Source organism: Pleurodeles waltl, chromosome 1_1, assembly GCF_031143425.1.
Source record: "Pleurodeles waltl isolate 20211129_DDA chromosome 1_1, aPleWal1.hap1.20221129, whole genome shotgun sequence".
Classification (NCBI taxonomy): Eukaryota; Metazoa; Chordata; class Amphibia; order Caudata; family Salamandridae; genus Pleurodeles; species Pleurodeles waltl.
In genome coordinates, this window is record NC_090436.1 from 944,773,823 (window position 1) to 944,793,343 (window position 19,521).

At 43.1% G+C, this 19,521-nt stretch overlaps 1 protein-coding gene across 2 annotated transcripts in view; it reads right to left on the reverse strand.

Moving 5' to 3' along the window:
* Positions 1–19,521, reverse strand: part of LOC138289596 (alcohol dehydrogenase 1-like) — a 390,086-nt gene that overhangs the window by 70,015 nt on the left and 300,550 nt on the right. The window contains exon 7 of one of the 2 annotated variants that reach the window (XM_069230186.1): positions 11,241–11,376. The exons of the other annotated variant lie outside the window; for it this stretch is intronic. Within the exon in view, the coding sequence (XP_069086287.1) occupies positions 11,241–11,376 (136 nt within the window). The remainder of the gene's footprint in view (positions 1–11,240; positions 11,377–19,521) is intronic. 2 annotated transcript variants of the gene reach the window in all.

Genomic DNA, 19,521 nt, shown 5'->3' on the forward strand with positions numbered 1-19,521 from the left:
CGGCGTAGAGGGCATTGCCGTAGTCGAGTCTGCTGGTAACCATGGCATGGGTCGTGGGTCGTGGTTCTGCGGCAGTCCCATGGGATCCATTTGTAGATCTTCCAGAGCAGTCAGAGACTGTGAAAACAGGAGGATGCGACTGAGTTGACTTGGCGGGTCATGGTGAGCGCTGAGTCCAGTATTAAGCCGGGTTTGTGTGTGTGTGGTGTGTGGGGTGGGGTGGGGCCGAGGGTGGATGGCCACAAGGAGTCATTCCAGGCTGATGTTGAGGGTCCCAGGATGAGGATCTTGGTCTTGTCAGAGTTTAGCTTGAGACAGCTATCCTTCATTGAGGCAGCAACGGCTTCCATACTGTTGTGGAAATTCTTCTTGGCAGTTGTGGGGTTTTCCGTCAGAGAGATGATCAACTGGGTGTCATCGATGTAGGAGAGGATGTTCAGTCAGTGGTTCCTGACAATGGATGCAAGTGGGGCCATGTAGATGTTGAAGAGTGTGGGGCTCAAGAAGGAGCCCTGTGGAACTCTGCTGTTGATCTCCGTAGAATCTGACAGGTAAGGGGGGAGCCTGACTCTTTGGGTTCTCGGAGACAGGAAAGAACGTATCCATTGTAGGGTCTTTCCGTGGATGCCGGCTGCGTGGAGTCTGGAGCAGAGAGTGGGGTGTGAAACCATGTTGAAGGTGGCTGATAGGTCCAGTAGGAGGAGGGCTGCTGTATGGCCATGGTAGAGGAGTGAGCCGATGTCATCTGTGGCAGCGAGGAGGGCAGTCTCCATGCTGTGGTTGCTCCTGAAACCTGATTGGGAGATGTCCATGATGTTCTTGTCCTCGATGTGCTTACGGAGCTGAGTGTTGATGGCTTTTTCAATGACCTTGGCTGGGAAAGGCAGCAGAGAGATGGGACGGTAATTCTTGAGGTCCAGAGGGTCAGCTGTGGGTTTGAAGCAGTGCAGATCTCAGTGTGCTTCCATTCCTCTGGGAAGGGTGCTGTATCTATGAAGCAGCTGAGGGTGTGGCAGAGCTCGGGTACGATGGAGGTGTTGGCTTTGTTAAAAATGTGATGAGGACAGGGGTGCGTAGGGGCTCAGTAGTGGATGCTGCTCATGATGGTGCGGGTCTTGCCTGTGGTGAGGGTGGTCCAGCAGAGTCTCAGACCCACTCTTCAGTTCACTATAGGACCTGTGGAAGGACTCTCAGAGGACTCCCTGCTGTGACCTACTGTGCACTCTGCCAAGCTGCTGCTGTACCAGGAAGGACTGCTTTGCTGTCAGGAGTCTGCCTTAAACTCTCAGAGGCCAGCCCTGCTGTTGCGCCCTACATCTTTATCTGCACCCAGGACTACAAGAAGTGACTCCAAGGGATAGTTTGCTGGCCTTCTATTCAGAGCCACAGAAACATAAATGCTCCCACCATCTGGAACCCAGCCTGAATGAGTCCCAACCCCCAAGAAGGTGTCCCACTAGTCCTGGACCCTTGGTTGTGGTGCTAAAGGTACCCAGATGGCCACTTTCCAAAACTGAGGACTTAGACAAAATTTCACCAAAAAGTGCGCTGTGAAACAGGAGGACACTGGGACCCAAAGTGCATCACCAGTTGGATTGTGGCTTCTGTTATGTTCTTCTCTGCAACAGCAAATCCGTTTTGGCGGTTCTTCGCCAAAGGGGTATCCAACATCATGGACCTGTCTTAGGCTACAGCCCTCTGCCTCATCCCGCTGGAGGTTTTTGACTTTCATTTTGGTGACTTAGTCAGAACATAGAAATCTTCACTGCAGCTTCAACCAAAGGCCGTCCAATGATGGACACCTCATGCAACCTTGCCCCGCTGAACCTTACCTTCTCAGAACTTTTTATTCACTATTTTGTCTATGTCTAAAGGTAAGCGCTGCCTGGGTCCAATCCACTTCTTGTATTCGAACTGCACTCTATTGTGGTTGGCCTTAACTTTGGACTTTGACATGGACATTCGTGACTAGATGTTCACGATTAGTGCTTTGATCTATTAGGCACTAGTTTTCACTAAACCTTTTAAACATTCAGAACTCTAGTTCCTCTGATTGGATTTTTGTCACTTTGGTGTCAAATTATTTATAAAAAATTACTCCATAGTTCTAAATTGGTTTGGGACTTTTCTTGTGTTGTGTTATCATTTCATTACTGTTTGTGTGCTGCATAACTATGTTACACATTGCCTCTAAGTTAAGTCTAACTGCTTTTTGTGCCAAGCTACCCAGGGTTAAGAACAGGTTAATTTAGTTACTTTTTGTGGTTCACCCTGCAAGGGATTGTCGCTGTTGCTTGGCCAGGACTCACACACCAATCAACCAACATCCTAATTTCTCAAAGTCTTTGAGAAAGACTGATTAATTTATTAGTTAAATGACAAAAAAGGTAAAAATGGTAGTTGCAGAAATTAAGAACACCTATCTTTTTGTCATAGATCCCAAATTTTTGTTCAATGGATATCCAGTGTTTTGACCTCTGCAGTGGCTATGGCTTGCTAAACACTGACATATCCATGTGCTCTTCTCAAAAGGAAATGTGTTTTATTTTCATATTTTCCATAAATGTCATTCTGGTCAGCAAACCCCTCATTCCTGGAGTTAAGGGCATTCATAATGAGGCATAAGTAGGACTAGACTCTGCAGGAGGCCTGGTCCAAGTGCTAGCTCATGAGATGAAATGTTCTTCACATACAAGTAGGCTGCTGGATTTTTTGTTTAACCAAAAAATCTTTCTTTTCTTTAAGGATTCTGTTGCATTTCTCTGACTTATTAAATTCTGGAAAACTGTTTTTTGAAAAACCTTTCTCAAAATGGTTGCAAATACCACACCCACAAGTCACTATAGAGGTGCTCTTTCCCCAGCACCAACTGATGCTAGGGAGGCTCATCAAGAGTTCTTTGTTGACTGTGTTTGTGGAAGAGTAAAGGGTTGTGGGTAAATATTAAATTGTATTAACAGTATGATAAATAGTGACATTTTATGAAGGCCCAATTCTATCTTACCCAAGGTTAAAATAGCTGAAAAGAATGTGATGAAAGGTAGCAATAAGGGCACCTTCTTCATAATTCTAAAAATGTCAACATGTTTCTGCCCTTCGTAGCACGTGACAACATTATTGGATTTTCATCAGGACCTAAGTTACCAGGAGATTTCCTTTGGCATCCAGTGAGTTGAACTACAAGGCCTTGGAGATGGGAGATAGGGGGGAGATCCAAGACAAAGAGGGATAGAATAACCACTTTTGATTCTTGATGCAAAGGAGTTGATTCTTTTTATGCCACAAAGCTTCTATCCAACCTACGCTCCTGACAGGAACAGCATTACTACACTAAAAAACAGGGAGTGGAAAAGCAATGTCTGACTGGTTTATCCTTTAAAATTCCCTCTTTCCCTATCCAATCAAAGAAGAGAATCAGTCTGGAACTGAAGAGTAAAGAATACTTTAATGCATGCTGCTTTGGAGGACAGCACTCATACATGCCTGGTTGTTTGTGAGAACAGTATCCTGTTCCAGATTTTTACTGGAACTACATAATTTGTTTTGAGTTGGTGGTACTAGTTTCCTGCTGATTCACAGGGCTAATGGTTTTGACATCCAAATTAGGACTTCCTTCCTGCCTACGGAGGTCTTGGGCAGTAAAAGCTATTGCAGTGATACTAGAACTTGTATGAATGGTTTGGAAGAAATGTACTTCCTGGAATATTGTGACATCCTTCCAAGCCTTTCCAAAAAAGACATAATTTTGACAACATTATCTTGAATGATTTTCTAGCATTCTGCAGCAAGCTCACAACTACTGCTGAATCACTCAACCAGCGTATCCAACCTCATTGAACCCTATATCACCACAGCTTTGAGGTAATACCAACCAGAGCACATAATGCCTTACCTCACGGGAAAGTCAGGGAGGTGCCTTTCTTCCTTCCTTCCTTCCTTTCTTTCTTTCTTTCTTTCTTTCTTTCTTTCTTTCTTTCTTTCTTTCTTTCTTTCTTTCTTTCTTTCTTTCTTTCTCGTATTGTGATATGGCTAGTTGTTGAACATGTAGTATGCACATTGTCTCTGAGGCAGGCCTTGCTGGTTGTGCTAGGTTATCAAAGGTGAGACAGGAATTCCTTGCAGAAACCAGTTTATTTGTGTGGGTCGATTGTTTGGGCATTATATAAGCTCTGCCACTGCTCACACGAAACCTGTGGCCTCTCTTACTTAAACCTAGGATTCCAAACCTGTTAGAAATTGGGTTACAGGTTGACTGGGGTGTGAGTCCTGCTCAAGCAGCAACCACATTCCAAGTCAGGGTAAGGCACAAGCAAACCCCAAATTAACCTGTGCTCAACTCACTGGTTGCTTGGCACAGAACAGTCAGGTTTAACTTAGAGGCAATGTGTTTGTGCAAAATTTCAAACAGTAAAACAGTGCAAATACCACAGAAAAAGATCCCACACTAAGTTAGACAATCAGTAGAACCTGAGTTATGAAATCTTAAAGAATAAACTGCAATATAGTGCCAAAAAGCCTAAACCACCAACTGTGGCTATTTAGTCGCGCTAGACAGGGTCAAAGTGAAAAGTGGACTTGCAGGCTGGAGTTTAATTTTATATAAAAAGACCGGTGTCTTGCAGCTAGAGCTGATTTTCAGAATGAGCAGTGCAGTTCCAGAGTGAACAGGTCAGTTCGCGTTCACGAAGGGCCCAAATGCTTGAATTTAAGAGCTCAGGAGCCACACAGAGGGTCCAGGACTTGATGGGCACCTCTTAAGGGGCAAGAACAGACTGAAGACTGGTCCAGGAGCTTTTCAGGAGCCTATTATGTCCCTGAGGTTCAGAATCAGGAGGCCAGCATACTAAGGGGGTCATTCTGACCCTGGCGGCCGGTGACCGCCAGGGTCACCGACCACGGGAGCACCGCCAACAGGCTGGCGGTGCTCCTGAGGGCATTCTGACCGCGGCGGTTCAGCCGCGGTCAGAAAGGGTAAACCGGCGGTCTCCCGCCGGTTTACCACTGCCCTACAGAATCCTCCATGGCTGCGGAGCGCGCTCCGCAGCCATGGGGATTCTGACACCCCCTACCGCCATCCTGTTCCTGGCGGGTCTCCCGCCAGGAACAGGATGGCGGTAGGGGGTGCCGCGGGGCCCCCGTAAGAGGGCCCCGCAAAGTATTTCAGTGTCTGCTAAGCAGACACTGAAATACGTGACGGGTGCAACTGCACCCGTCGCACCCGTGCAACTACGCCGGCTCAATTCTGAGCCGGCGTCCTCGTTGCAGGGGCATTTCCTCTGGGCTGGCGGGCGCTCTTTTGGATAGCGCCCGCCGGCCCAGAGGAAATGTCTGAATGGCCGCCGCGGTCTTTTGACCGCGGTGCGGTCATTCAGCGCCGGTACCTTGGCGGACGGCCTCTGCCGTCCGCCAAGGTCAAAATGACCGCCTAACTCTTTGAGTCACTCGGTGGTCCTGGATTCAAGATGAAGTTGCAGGTCCAGTTATTTTTCCCCAGGCAAGAGGGTCACAGACAACAGAACAGCACAGCAGGGCAGTAGTTCCTTGTAGAGCAGCAGGCCAGCAGAGTGGCAGTCCTTGTAGCAGCACAGCAGCCCTTTTTCCTGGCACAGTATCAACAGGTCCAGATGTGTACTGAAGTGTTGGTATCTGCGGTCCTTCTTTTATACACAAGTGCCCTAGTTCTGGAAGGTTAGAGAAGCTTCAAAACTGTGTATTTAAAGTGCATAGAATTACCTGCTTCCCCTGCCCTGGCTCCAAATTGTCTGACATGACAATGCAGGGCTGTTAGGCCCTTTCTGTGAGTAAGTGTAAGTGTAAGTGATGCTGGGCCCAGCTTCAATCTTCCTATCCTGCCAGTGATGGCCCATCCAGTCACACCTAAGCTCCCATTGTGGGTTGCTATCTAGGAGGAATACACAAAGTGCAACTGCCAACTGCATCCAGTCATGTGACAAGAGGCAGGCTGCAGGCACCAAATAGCTAAGGCAAAAAAATGCCAACTTTCTAAATGTGGCATTTTCAGAGATGTAATTTAAGATTTGACTTCACCATACGTTAGGATTTTAAAGTAGGGTTCCAGAGACACCAAACATGACCTAGTAATCTCTTCCTATCTGGAAATTAGACTCATTAAAGGTAATAAGGCAACTCCAGTGTTATCCTATCGGAGAGATAGGCCTTGCAGGTTGTGAAAAATGAATGTAGGAGTTTTTCACTACCAGGATATGTAAAACTGAAAAGTACATGCCCAGCTTTTTAAATACACTGTATCCTGCCCTCTTGGCTGTCCAGGACCTACTCTAGGGGTGTAATAAAAGTAAGATTTGAGCCTGGGAAAAGGTTTATTTTGCCAGGTCGACCTGGCAGTTAAAAACTGCACATACAGGCTCTGCAATGGCAAATCCGAGACATTTTAAAGGGCTACTTAAGTGGGTGGCACAATCAGTGCTGGAGGCTCACTAACATCATTTAATTTATAGGTCCTGGGCACATGAAGTCCCAATATACAGGGGACTTATAAGTAAATTAAATATGCCAATTAGGTATTACCCAATTATACCAGGTTTTACGGAGAGAGCACAAGCAATTTAGTACTGGTTAGCAGTGATAAAGTGCACAAAGTCCTAAGGCCAACAATAACAAATTCAGCAAAAAATGGATGGCAAGGGCAAATTGATTGGGGATGACCCTGCAGAATGGGCCAGGTCCAACAAAAGCCGAACACTGTCCTTCAACAAGGAGGATAGAACATGTCTGAGTTCAGCATCTACAACAAAGCGTTAGCAGTAAGGACGCATTTTTTATTTTTTGGGATCATAGAAAAGAGTCAATCTGCTATCTTGTTAGGCCAGAGTGAGGAAAGGGAGGGGGCCTTCGTCTTAGATCAATATTAAGCAACTATAGAAAAGGAAAACTCTCAGAGCCTGAATAACAACAGTGAACTTACGCTTTTGTGTAAGTGTACAATTTTTTGCAATTCACAAACCAATTTTATGAGTAATATCTTTACGAGTACAGATCTTTTGATTTGCAGAGACTTCGCAGTCGTAAAGTTACTACTTGTAAAATTCCTTTGCGAATTGCAAAAAATCATCAAATTACACAAAAGTGTGAGTTTATCTTTATGACTCAGAACCTCAGTGTCTGGGAAGCATCTCTAAAAGCATGAGCACAAGCACATCTTTATTAAGTTGAAGAAAACAGTTGTAAGAAATACGAGTATTGTTTGAGGGCAGTGACAATTGACCCCAAATATTTATCACAGTCCTTGTCTGGGTGAGCCACTAAACTTTCTAAATAAACCTGTGCTTAACCATTTGAAGCTTGGCACAAGTAGTCAGGCTTAATTTAGAGTAAAAGTTTAAAATATTTAAGCAGTACTCAAAGGGTAATAAAGTGAAAACACAATACAAGAAAGATCCCAAACCAATTTCAAAAGAATAACATGGCATCAAAACAACAACAATCCAATAAGTAGAACCAGAGATGTGAATTTTTAAACTTTGAATTAAAAATAGCACCAAAAAGCACAAAGCACCAACCACCGTTATCTGGTTGCACTAGACAGAGTCAAGTTCAAAAGTTACGGCTGACCGTGATGGAGTATGGGTTGGAAACAAGGAACATGTTTGTGCCCGTGAAAGTTTACTTTTGAGCTTAGACATTTTTATTGAGAAAATGTGGTCGCCGTTGTCTGGTTGATAGGGCAACCTGGATCTGAAGCATGGTTCAAAGACGGAGGGTTGCTGAAGAGCAATGTCCCAGTGTGGTTACTGATGAAGGCAGGAAAGCTCTGAACAGGCAAAGTCTGTGCACATGAAGGCCTCAACATTGACAGATTGATGCTTGGTGTCGGTCCTGAAGAAGGCCTCTACATTTGGAGTTAGAGGCTTTTCTGGAAGTCACCTCTTCTTCAGTGGGGTAAACCAGCAAGCTAAGGCAGACCAGTGATTCAATGTTGACAGCCGCAGTTTCAATGGCAATCCCATACTCCATTCATTCTCCAGGCAGAATGTTAGCAAAAAGTTTCTAAGTCCCAGCTTTTACAGTGTGGAGAGGAGAAGTGCACTAGAACCCCAGACAAGGGTCCAAGACCTGGGGAGCACAACTTGGGGATTATAATCCACTCCAACAAAGTCCAACAGCAGGGTCCAGGACAGGTCCAGTTGGTGCTGTCAAGCTTGACAGTTGCAGAGAAAGGGCCTTAAGTTTGTTGTGTCCATGTAGCTCAATCAGGTGAACTTCCAACTACCTTTGGAGTCACTTCTGGGGTCCGGTGTTCAAGGCAAGCAAGTTCAGTCTACCTTCAGGTTGCAGACAACAGAGCATTCCTTCTTTTGATCTTAACAGGTTCTTAAGTGTTCTCAGGAGAGGTCTGTCTAGTCCACTTTTATGCCCAGTATAATCCTATGGGTGGAGGGCAAACGCTCTGGTCAGGTCCTCTACAACTGCTAAGTTTGGTGCTGGTCTGACCAGAGAGAAAAGGGGAGGCACCTGCCAGTGACAGGGTAGGCATCCTTTGAAGCTCACGAAGGGGCCGGGCACAAACCCTCAGGCCATCCTGTCAAAGAAGGAGTCCCCCGTACCACACTCAGAGGTCTTTATCCACTGGCTTGGAGCAAAATACATTTCACCACAGGGGAGCCATCAGGGGTTCGGTAACACCTGGACAGTGGCAGGAAAATCTTGTTATTTTAGGCAGGAAAATGACAATTTTCAAAAACTGCCATTTCCAAAATACTGACTTAACCATTCAGTTGGATTTTAAATTACTATTAAAATGAGTCCTTGAAACATTTTCTAGCTATTCCCAAACTGAATTTGGCACTCATTCATCGTAATAGTGGAAACCAGTGTTAGGCTATGGGTGAGCAAGCCTTGCCACAGTAAAAAACGTCTTAGGAAGTTTTCACTGCCAGGACATGTAAAATAATAAAACATTAAATTTACACATTCTACCTTATACATTCCAGCCTGCCCTATGGGCATTTAGGGCCAAGCTTAGGAGTGACTTATAGGTAATAAAAAGAAAGGTTTAGGTCTAGCAAATGGTTTGTTTTTCCACCACACCCAAGCTGCAGGGGTAGGCCTGGAAATGGGGCTTATCTAGTGGATGGCACAATGAGGGCTGCAGCCCACTAGTAGCATTTAATACACATGCCCTGGGTACATGTAGTCAGGGGGGCTCCTTCACAATGGAGAAGGAATGTTGCCCCACTGGCTGAGCCAGCAGCTGAAAAATAAAACAATATTTTAGTATTGTTTTATTTTTCAGCTGCTAGCTCAGCCAGCATGTGTAGCGAGAGGTGGGGCTGGCCCATGAGAGGGGACAGAGGGTAGGGGCAGTGGAGTGCACCTAAGTGTGCATGTTAGTTTGGCCGGCCACCTTAGGCCAGCCAAACCAATAGGCGCACTTAGGTTTCTCCAACCAAGCTGTGTCGCACAGCCAAGATGTAGAAACTGCACAGACTCCCATTCACTGTCTGAGCGGAAGACCAAGCCACTCAGACCAATCATGATGCAGCTCTCATGCTTTGTATAGCATGAGAGAAGTACCAGGATTGCACGGGGAGAATGTGCTGGTGTCCCAGGGACTGCTGGGACACCATTGAGGGAAGAGGAGCAAGTCGGCGGCAGCAGCAGCAAAGGTACTTTTTTAAAAATTATTATTTAATTTCCCCATCCCCCTTCCTCCCTGCCCGCCCCTCCCCTGGAGATTTGCAGAGGCCACTGCTGCATATAGTAGCATACACTCAGGACTTCTAAGTACATTCAATGTGCCAATTAGGTGTAAGCCAATTTTACCACAGTTAAAAGAAACAGCACAAGCACTTTATCACCTTTTGCCAGTGATAAAGTACACAGACAACTAAAGCTAACAAAAACAGGTTCAGAAAACAGGAGGGTGAAGGGAAAATGTTTTGGGATGACCCTGCAGAAAGGGCCAAGTTCAACATAATTCCCCTCCAGCCAAAAGCCAGGATAGAATAATCAGTACCTCAATGGGATTCCCTGCTTAGGTGATAGAACATGGATGAAGTCCATGTTATGCACGGTCACTTGTCAGGTCTGTGTCTCTCTGATCTTTGTTGGATTCCTTTGTTTACACTCTCCCAAGCCACTGGACTGAGCCACGGGAAACCCTTCTTTGGACCCCATCTGTGCAGCTCCTAAGCTCATCATGTAGACCCCATCTGTGCAGCTCCTAACCTTAACACGCTAACAGATGGATTCAAGTAGGCAGACAGTACCACCATTGTCAACAAATTGATGTGGCCAATTCCGCCCTTTAGATCAGACTTCTGCCCCCATTCAAGGAAAATTCTGCCCATATGGACAGCAGCCACCAGAAGCCACTGACAGCTGTCAGTGTCAAGAGTTAGGCCCCAGGCCATCCAAGGTTCTCTGACCTCTAAGGTTTGTCAGAGTGTGAATGGGGGGGGAAGGGACAACTGCCCCAGTTGTTAGGCACCCTTCTTCCACTCTCCACCCCCCTGGTCCAGGGGTTGTAGCCTGGGACTGGCCACTTGGCCCAGTGTGAGAGAAAGGCCTTGCAGCAGTGAACAACTAATTTAAGAGTTTTTCACTATCAGGACATGTACAACCTAAACATATACGTCCAACTTTTAAAATACGCTGCACCCTGCCTTCTAGGCTGTTTAGTGCCTATGCTACAGGTGACATATATATAATGTAAAAGTAGGGTTTGGGCCTGGCAAAAGGCTTATTGGCTGAAATAATAGTTTAAAATTGCACATACATGCTGCAATGGCAGGCCTGGGGCATGTTTAAAGAGCTACTTAAGTGGGTGGCACAATTAGTGCTGCAGCCTAGCCCACTAGTATCATTTAATTTACAGGCCCTACGTATATGAAGTGCTACTTGACTAGGGGCTTACAAGTAAATTAAATGTGCCTATTAGGTGTAAGCCAGTTTTACTATGTTTAAAGGCCGGAGCACATGGTTCGCAGTGGGTAAGTGTGCAGAGTCCTAAATCCAACACAAATGGGTACAGAAAACAAAAGATGGAGGCAAAAGTTTGGAGATGGCCCAGCAGAAAGTGCCAAGTCCAATACTTATAGATATAGAAATTCTCAACTTAAATGACTTTGTTGAAAGCTTAATGTTTTGTCAAAAAAAACAAAAAACCTCTTTGTAATGCCAGCTATTTTTTTTAATATTCACTTATTCACAAGTCTACCATTAAAGCTCACCATCACGTCACACAGCATCTTACTCACCTCCCAAAAAAGCCCCTTTCACAGTGCGCCCACTGAGCAATGACATTTGGTTAAAAGATAACATTGCTTCAGAAGACACTGCTCCGATTACAACACAGACTCCAAATCCATAGTGACAGGACTGCAAGGCAATGTTCTAATAGAAAGACAAGAAAAAAACTTAAATTAATGTTCTTAAAACAAGTTACTTAATCTAGCTGGCCCTAATTCTCAGTTCTTCCTATCAAAATCTCACAATTGACTCCCAAAACTCCTTTGTAAATTTGTTAAATACTAATCAAAACCATATGTGATATTTTTAGTCCTGTTTTCTTCGCCTTTAGCTTCAGTTATTAGAAATGGTAGACAAAAGTGTTCTGTAAATACTTAGCAGCATTTTTAGTAACTGTGTAGTCTATATAGACTTTTAAATTTTTTGATATTATCTAAAGCCTATTTATTTTTTTAACAATACAATAGTACCTGTGGATATAAACCATGCACACAACACTTGAAATGATAAAACATGCACCTATTTACGTTATCTTAATATTCCTAGAATCTGAACATCTTCTTACTTTGCACTGCTGCATATATTCCCCTCACCTTGACATTACACTTGTTCAAAACCCTTCATACACTTGCAAACCTCTTTAATAACCATTGCATCATTTGAATCTTGAAAAAGTTGAATTGCTCTAATGTGGTAAGACCATGTTAAAAATGACTTTGAGCCTGATTTAGAGTTCGGCAGATTAGATACTCTGTCACAAACGTACGGTGGACGGGATATCCGTCACATTTGTAATGGAGTATCGTGTCCGCTGAAATCTAAATCAGGCCCCTAATCCCTTCCGATTTAGTAATACCAGGGAATTGGAAATAATGGGGCAAAATAGTTCCCTTTAAGATGGCAAATGGTGCTTACTATATGGAAGCCAAGCCACTGTACCATACATAATAAAGAGAATCAATGTAAACTTATGGGCTGTCGCTATTGATTTAATGGAGTACCCCCCATAACACTGGATAAACCTACTGAAAGCATTTACTACAAACAGGATGCTTTTTTTCTTGGCCAAGTTTTCTGGACACCAGCCTAGCTGTCATAAATCCACACTAGTAGGCACTTATCGCTCAAACCCTGATGTTATGGGTTTGTATTGAGACACCATCCACATTTTCTGAGGGATTTGCCAATCAACCAGTGTTTTTGATTGACTAATTAATGGCAAGTAAGTTATGCACCAAGAAGGGCACATTGCTTTTAAAAGCACATTATAAGCCAAATGGGATCGCATTGGGGTCTTGTCAAGGAGAACAATACGATCCCCATAAAATATGCCCCTCCTTAAGAAAGGTCCAAACTTTGAAGGTAACGAATGGCCTTGAGCCAGGTCAATATTTAAAAGAAGAATTTGTAGATTAAATAATAGGAGTGCAAACATGCAACAGACCGGATCATAAGGTTTTTTGGTGCCTAACACAGTTGCGAATTTTGACATCAAGCTCACGTATAATCACTATCAAATTGCTGGTGGCACCCCAGATCAGTGGCTTTTCCCATATATCAATAATTCTGGCCAAAGTGCGAATATGGGGTATGTAATGATGTAACATGGCTCCATGCCAGAACACTGGGCATGGAACCAGCTTGTTCTGAGGTTCTCTCATGCAGGGTTCTCTGCATGACAGTTGATATGCTGGCTGTTGGTTGAGGCTGTAATAAATACCTCCTACCATATATCTTCATCTGGTGTGGATTCACTTTATTACACTGGCGACGATTGGACGGAGAAAGGAACACAGAGGAAGGGACAGCCTCAACAACAACAAAGAAGGAAGAGCTTGGATTATTTAAGAGAAAAACTGAGATAATTTACAGAGACGTGCTGGGAGAGGATCGAGCGTCTTGCAGCATGTTCTAGCGGAGAAAAGTGTGAAATTGCGGTTGTAGGGGCTTTGTGGAAAGCTGTTTGAGCATTTACTGAGGATCAAAGTGGTCTCTGTATGCTTCACGACGTCAGAAGGTCAGTGAGCAATTGGAAAAGGACTGAAAGCTGTGGGAATTGTTGGCGGCCATCTTGAGTGTGGTGGAAGGAGAAAAACAAGCCAGATTGACTGAAGAAAATAGACTGGATGTTTGGTTGCGGCCATTTTGAGTGAGGAAAACGATCCGAGATTGCTCAAAGAGAAAGCAAGCCCAACTGCCTGAATAAAACGGACCAAATGTTTCGTGGCGGCCATCTTAGATGAGGAAGAAGGAATTTTGTAATTTAAAAAAAAAATGTTTTTACAGCGCAATTGTTGGAGGACATCGAAGAAGAACATCGATGGTCTATTGGAAGTTGAAACTTAGACGGAGACTGGATAAGGATCACTATATTGGTTTGTGGTCACGGGAATATACATTTCTTTGGAAACTTTATTGCACTTGTGGAATACAAGTATTGGGCGTTGTAAAATGAATTAAACTGAAAAGGTCGTCTCTGCGGTGACAAACACACCTGAAGACCCGTGTTTGATATAGCGGCATCGTGCTGGGACATACAGTGACTGGCACACCTTTTGGACTTGCACACCTTTTGGACTTTAAGTACTTTTAGCAACTAGTAGGGTTTGGAATATATTGTGGGGAAGAAGTGTTTTACACCTCTTGTGAGTATGCAGAATGTTACGGCACCGCCGTTTTTCTTGTCAGATCCAGGAGAACCGGTTATTAAGTGGAAGAAATGGAAAAAGATTTTTGAGAATTATGCCAGGGTGTGTGGTACGAATTTGAGTGGTGAAAGGAAGCAGGCACTTTTGTTACATTGTTTAGGGGGTGAAGGACAGGAGGTGTTGGAAAATCTACCTCCATTGTCGCAAGCTGATCAGAGGGGGTTGAATGAATATGAAATATGTGCAAGACAACTAGATTTACATTACTTGCCAAAGATTAGTACTATTATGGAAAGGTACCATTTTGGTTTGCGGGAGCAAGGGAAAGAGGAGAGTGTTGAAGAATATATTACGGCTTTACGGAAGTTGGCTTCAAGTTGTTAATTTGGGGCGTTGGTAGAAGAAAGGATTAGAGATCAGTTTGTGCTGAGGTGTTGCAGTGATAAAGTGAGGGAAGAACTCTGGCTAAAGGACGAGCCACCGTTGGATGAGGTTGTTAGTATTGCAAAAATGGTAGAGCATATGTTAAAGTGTGTTGGAGAACTAAGTAAAGCACATAAAGAAGACAAGGTCAGTGTAAAAGCACAAGAAGTGGAGTGTCAAGTCATACAAAAAGATGAGAAGGAAAAAAAGTATGAGGGTGTCCGTGAGAAAGGTGTTGTAATAGAAAATAGCACAGGAAAGACACAGGGGAATAGGAGGTTTGCAACACCTTTTCAAGGAAATTGCTACAGATGTGGAAGATTTGGACACATGGCTAATGCAAGTGAGTGTCCTGCTAATAGGATTACTTGTAATGTTTGCGGAAAAAGAGGACATTTTGGAAAAAATTGTAGGATGAGGAATAGGAGAGATTCTAGATCAGAAATAAAGGAAGTCAGTTTTCAAATTAGTGAGAGTGAGGTGGAACATCCCTCTGAGTGGGTTTTGGTGGGGAATGTTAGAGTCAAAATGAAATTTGATTCGTGCTCTCACATCACGTTACTCTCAAAGGATTTGTTTATGAAGAATTTTCAAGGAAGGAAGAAACTGTTCAAACCTAATATTAAACCTACGGGTTATGGTGGGTTGCCAATTAAGTTATTAGGTTATTTTGATGACTGCATTGAGTACAATGGTAGGTTCACTGATGCTAGGATTTATGTTGCTGAGAGGGGTGATAATTTGTTGAGCTGGAGTCATCAAGCACGCTTGGGGGTCATTCTCAATCCTAATGCACATCCATCTGTTCAGGTACAATCTATTGAGGGTGACGAAAACAAGTTTGTGAGAGCTTTTGGTGAATTGTTCAGTGACACCTTGGGGTGTTTAAAGGGGTACAATCACCATATTAAGTTGAAACAGGGCGCAGTACCAGTTGTGGCAAAAGTTAGACGCATTCCCATTTGTGTCCAAGACGCTGTACAAAAAGAGATAGATAAATTGTTGTCCACTGGTGTTAAACAGCCTGTAGAGGCAACGGAGTGGTTAGCTCCCATTGTTGTGGCACGTAAACCAAATAATGAAATCCGTCTATGTGTGGATCTTCGTGCCTTAAATAAAGAAGTGGTGGTTGACAAGTTCCCACTTCTCAATATTGAGGAATTAGTATCATCCTTGGATGGTGCTTGCTATTTTACCACTCTGGATATGGCATCAGCATACCATCAGGTTCCGTTGAGTAAAGAGTGTCAAGAATTAACGGCTTTTATTACGCCAATGGGGGCCTTCAAGTTTTTGCGTATGCCGTTTGGGCTGGTTTCTGCGGCCTCAGTATTCCAGAGGATTATGAAGATCTTTTTAAAGGCATTTCAGGCGTAAAGTGCTACCAGGATGATGTATTAATATGTGGGAGAAACGTGAGAGAACATGATGAGAGGGTGCATGCTGTGCTTAAAAGGATGCTTGATGCTGGGTTATCTCTTAGGCGAAGCAAATGTAAATTTGGAGTAACTGAACTGGACTATTTGGGTCATCATATTTCACGGCAGGGGGTGAGTCCTAAAAAGGATTTGGTGGACACTATCGAAATGTTAAAAGAACCGTGTACAAAAGATGAGGTTTCTTCATTCTTAGGTATGGCAGAATTTTATAACAAATTTATACGAAATTTTGCAGATAAGACAGTAAATCTAAGGAAGTTGATATGTAAGAATGCAGAGTTTGTTTGGACGGAAGAGTGTGGTACAGAATTTAAACAAGTAAAAAATGATCTCAGGAATGCACCAAACTTACAAGCTTTTGTACCTGGGAATCCCACTTTCATTGTTACTGATGCGAGTATAAAGGGGCTGGGTGCTCTTCTTTTTCAGATCAGGAAGGGCCAAGAGGTGCTAATAGCTTGTGCTTCAAGATGCTTGAAAGGGGCAGAGATATGTTATTCTGTTATAGAGAAGGAAGCGTTGGCAATATTCTGGGCCATAAACAAGTTCAGAAAATTTGTGTGGGGATCTTCTTTCGTAGTCAGGTCTGATCATAAACCCCTGAAAGAAATTTTTGAGAAGAAGGGTTTGGACTCGATTTCCTCGAGGATCAGGAGATGGGTAATTTCCTTACAGGAGTATAACTTCATGTTTGAATACATTCCGGGAAAGACAAATGTAACGGCAGACTGTCTGTCGAGATTGGTGGAGGTGGTAGAGAATGATAAATCTCAGGATGAAAATGATCAATGTGATGCTGAGTGTGGCATAAGAGTTTGTGATGTTACGCTGGGGGCTGTAAAGGAAGATGAATGGAGGGATGAGTTGCAAAAGGATAGTGAATTGTGTTCTGTGATGTCTCTTTTGGATCAGCATAAGTCTCGAAGTCTGGTTAAACCTTGGTCGTTAGTTGCGAATGAGTTAGCCGTTGTTGATGGTGTTCTAATGAGGGGCACAAGAATGATTCCCCCATTGAGTTTGAGAGAAGTCATCGTGAACATGGCTCATGAAGGGCATATGGGCATTTCTAAAACCAAAGAGCGCATCCGTCAGGATTTCTGGTGGCCTGGATTAGATTTGATGGTGGAACGTACTGTTAGGGAGTGTACACCTTGTCAAGCTAGTGATAAGGTACTCAAACCAAGATGTTCACCTATGGTTTGTAGAAGTTTACCAAAAAGTCCATGGGATGAATTAGCTATCGATATTGTGGGGCCATTGCATGGAGAACATCAGACTCCTTACCTGTTGGTGTTGCTGGATTTGTATTCACGATGGGTGGAGGTGAGTTTGGTGAGAGAGATCACTTCTCAATCTGTGATCAGTTTTTTAGAATCTGTGTTCAAACACGAGAGTTTTCCTAACTCTATTCTTTCTGACAATGGTCCGCAGTTCTGTTCTGCTCAGATGGAGGAGTATTTTGTAAAATGTGGAATTGTACATAAAAAAAATTGCGTTATATCATCCAGAGGCGAATGGTGCTTTGGAGAGATTTAACAGGACTTTAAAGGAGAGTATACAATTAGCAAAGGTAAACTGTTTAGATTGGAGAAAAGAACTGCAGGGTCGTATAACAGCTTACAGGTACACTCCTCATGCATCAACGGGGAAGACTCCTTTTGAACTGCTCAGGGGAAGGTCTCCAAATACTTGTTTGTGTCCTGGCTGGATGGTTGCTGGGAAGGGTTTGAAAAACAATGGTATTGGGGAATGGAGAGACAAAGAAGTGTCTCTACAAAGCAAAAGGAAGATTTATGTTGATAAAAGGAATAATGCGAAAGTTACAAATTTTGAGGTTGGAGATAAAGTAAAGGTCAAAGCTCCTGTTGGGTGTCAAAATTGGTCAAAATATACCTCTCCAAAAACTATCATTAAGCTGTTTAAAAATGCTGTCAAGACGGATGATGGTCGCATCTGGAATCATAGTCGTGTAGCACATTTTGGGGTGTGTGGTGTGGCCGACAGGAGAGATGATACTTCTTATCGTTTTCCCTCTGACATTGATTTAAGGTCTGATAATACTCGTAGGAGTGTCAGAACACGCAGGTTTCCTTTACATTTGTGTGATTTTGTGTAGTTCTTTCTACCCTCTTTTTCTTTCTGTTCAAGTGTGTTTTTTGTTCTCATGTTATTTCTGTTCTAATGTAAAGAGGAAGAAGTGTAATGATGTAACATGGCTCCATGCCAGAACACTGGGCATGGAACCAGCTTGTTCTGAGGTTCTCTCATGCAGGGTTCTCTGCATGACAGTTGATATGCTGGCTGTTGGTTGAGGCTGTAATAAATACCTCCTACCATATATCTTCATCTGGTGTGGATTCACTTTATTACAGGGTATTACTTACTACAGTTACTTCATACCGCCGAGTGTATAGCTTAAAAATGCTTGTTTTTGAACACAGCAACATCCTATCTATTAGCTTTGGTTTAAAAAGTTATGAGAAGTGTTTTAGAAATACATAAGTGTTGAGAACTATTAATCGTAACCCTTTCTTTTTCTGTGTAAAGTGCACAAATGCCTTTTTTGCGTGCAGCAACAACATCGAAAAATAAATAAATAAACTAGTTAGCTTGGAAGGCTGTGGGGCATAATAGAATGGATGAATATTTTAAATGCCCAACATACAAAATGTTTATAAAAGACTATTAATTGTGCCCCACTGCACTTCTATCATTGTAACAAAAAGCATGAGGCTTGCATATGGTGGCCCATATGGTATCACAGGAAGAGACACAATGAGTGGGTCACAGGTGCTTGGAAAATCGTATAATTAGTGTAAAACTAGAATTAGCATAACACCTATACAAAAGTTCAAAAGTTTCACAAAAGCTCTTGAAAGTGTGGCATGCGAATCACATTACCGAATGTAAGAATCACAGTTTTAACTCCAGGTAGTCCCTAAATGATGCCTCTCACCTCAAGTACTGTGTCACAGAATACATGATCATCACCTATTTCCTGCTGTTGGTGCAGCTCACTGAAACATCAGATAAGGTCAAGCACCGCACATTTTGGGGTTACTTGAGGAAGTATCATTATTGTTTTTTCTTGAAGTGAATTGATTATGCTTCTTACAAGATTCTGTGACATACATTTGCACTTGATGGATGTTACATCTTTACCTCTTATGAAGAAACCCCGGCCTTGTTAATAAGGCTTCAAGTCGAAACATTTGTAATATACATAGCCTTGGAATGTAAAAATTAAGAATTTCCCATATACCTTTAGGACAATCTATGAAATTTATGATTATCTGTTTGAAAATGTTCTAAAAGCACCAAAGGTTTTCTAGGATTTTGAGTTGCCACATCTTTATTCATCATCACCTTTGTTCACAGTTCACAAGTATTGTGCTGCTTGACTTTCTCTGTGTTTGTTATGGTGCACCTTGTTTTATAGTTTTTGATGTTTGTATTGATTAATTGATTAAATCAAGATTCCCAGAGGTGACTTAAGAGCTGTGTTTGTGTAGTGATTCAACATTATTTGAGGACTATTGCAGCTTCTCTATGTGTCGGAAGTGCAGTGTGAAGTTAATCCATAAGAATCATTGTTGTTTTACAGTTGAATTCAGGGTGGAAACTGTGCCTAAAATATCAGAATATCCACTTCATTTAGTGCTAAATTTTCAGAACAAAACTCACCCCCAAATCTGAGATTCTCAGGAGCACAGTGCTGGCAACTGAAACTATAAAAATCACCAATGAGACCATAATGGTTAGCACACTCACTAGGTTTC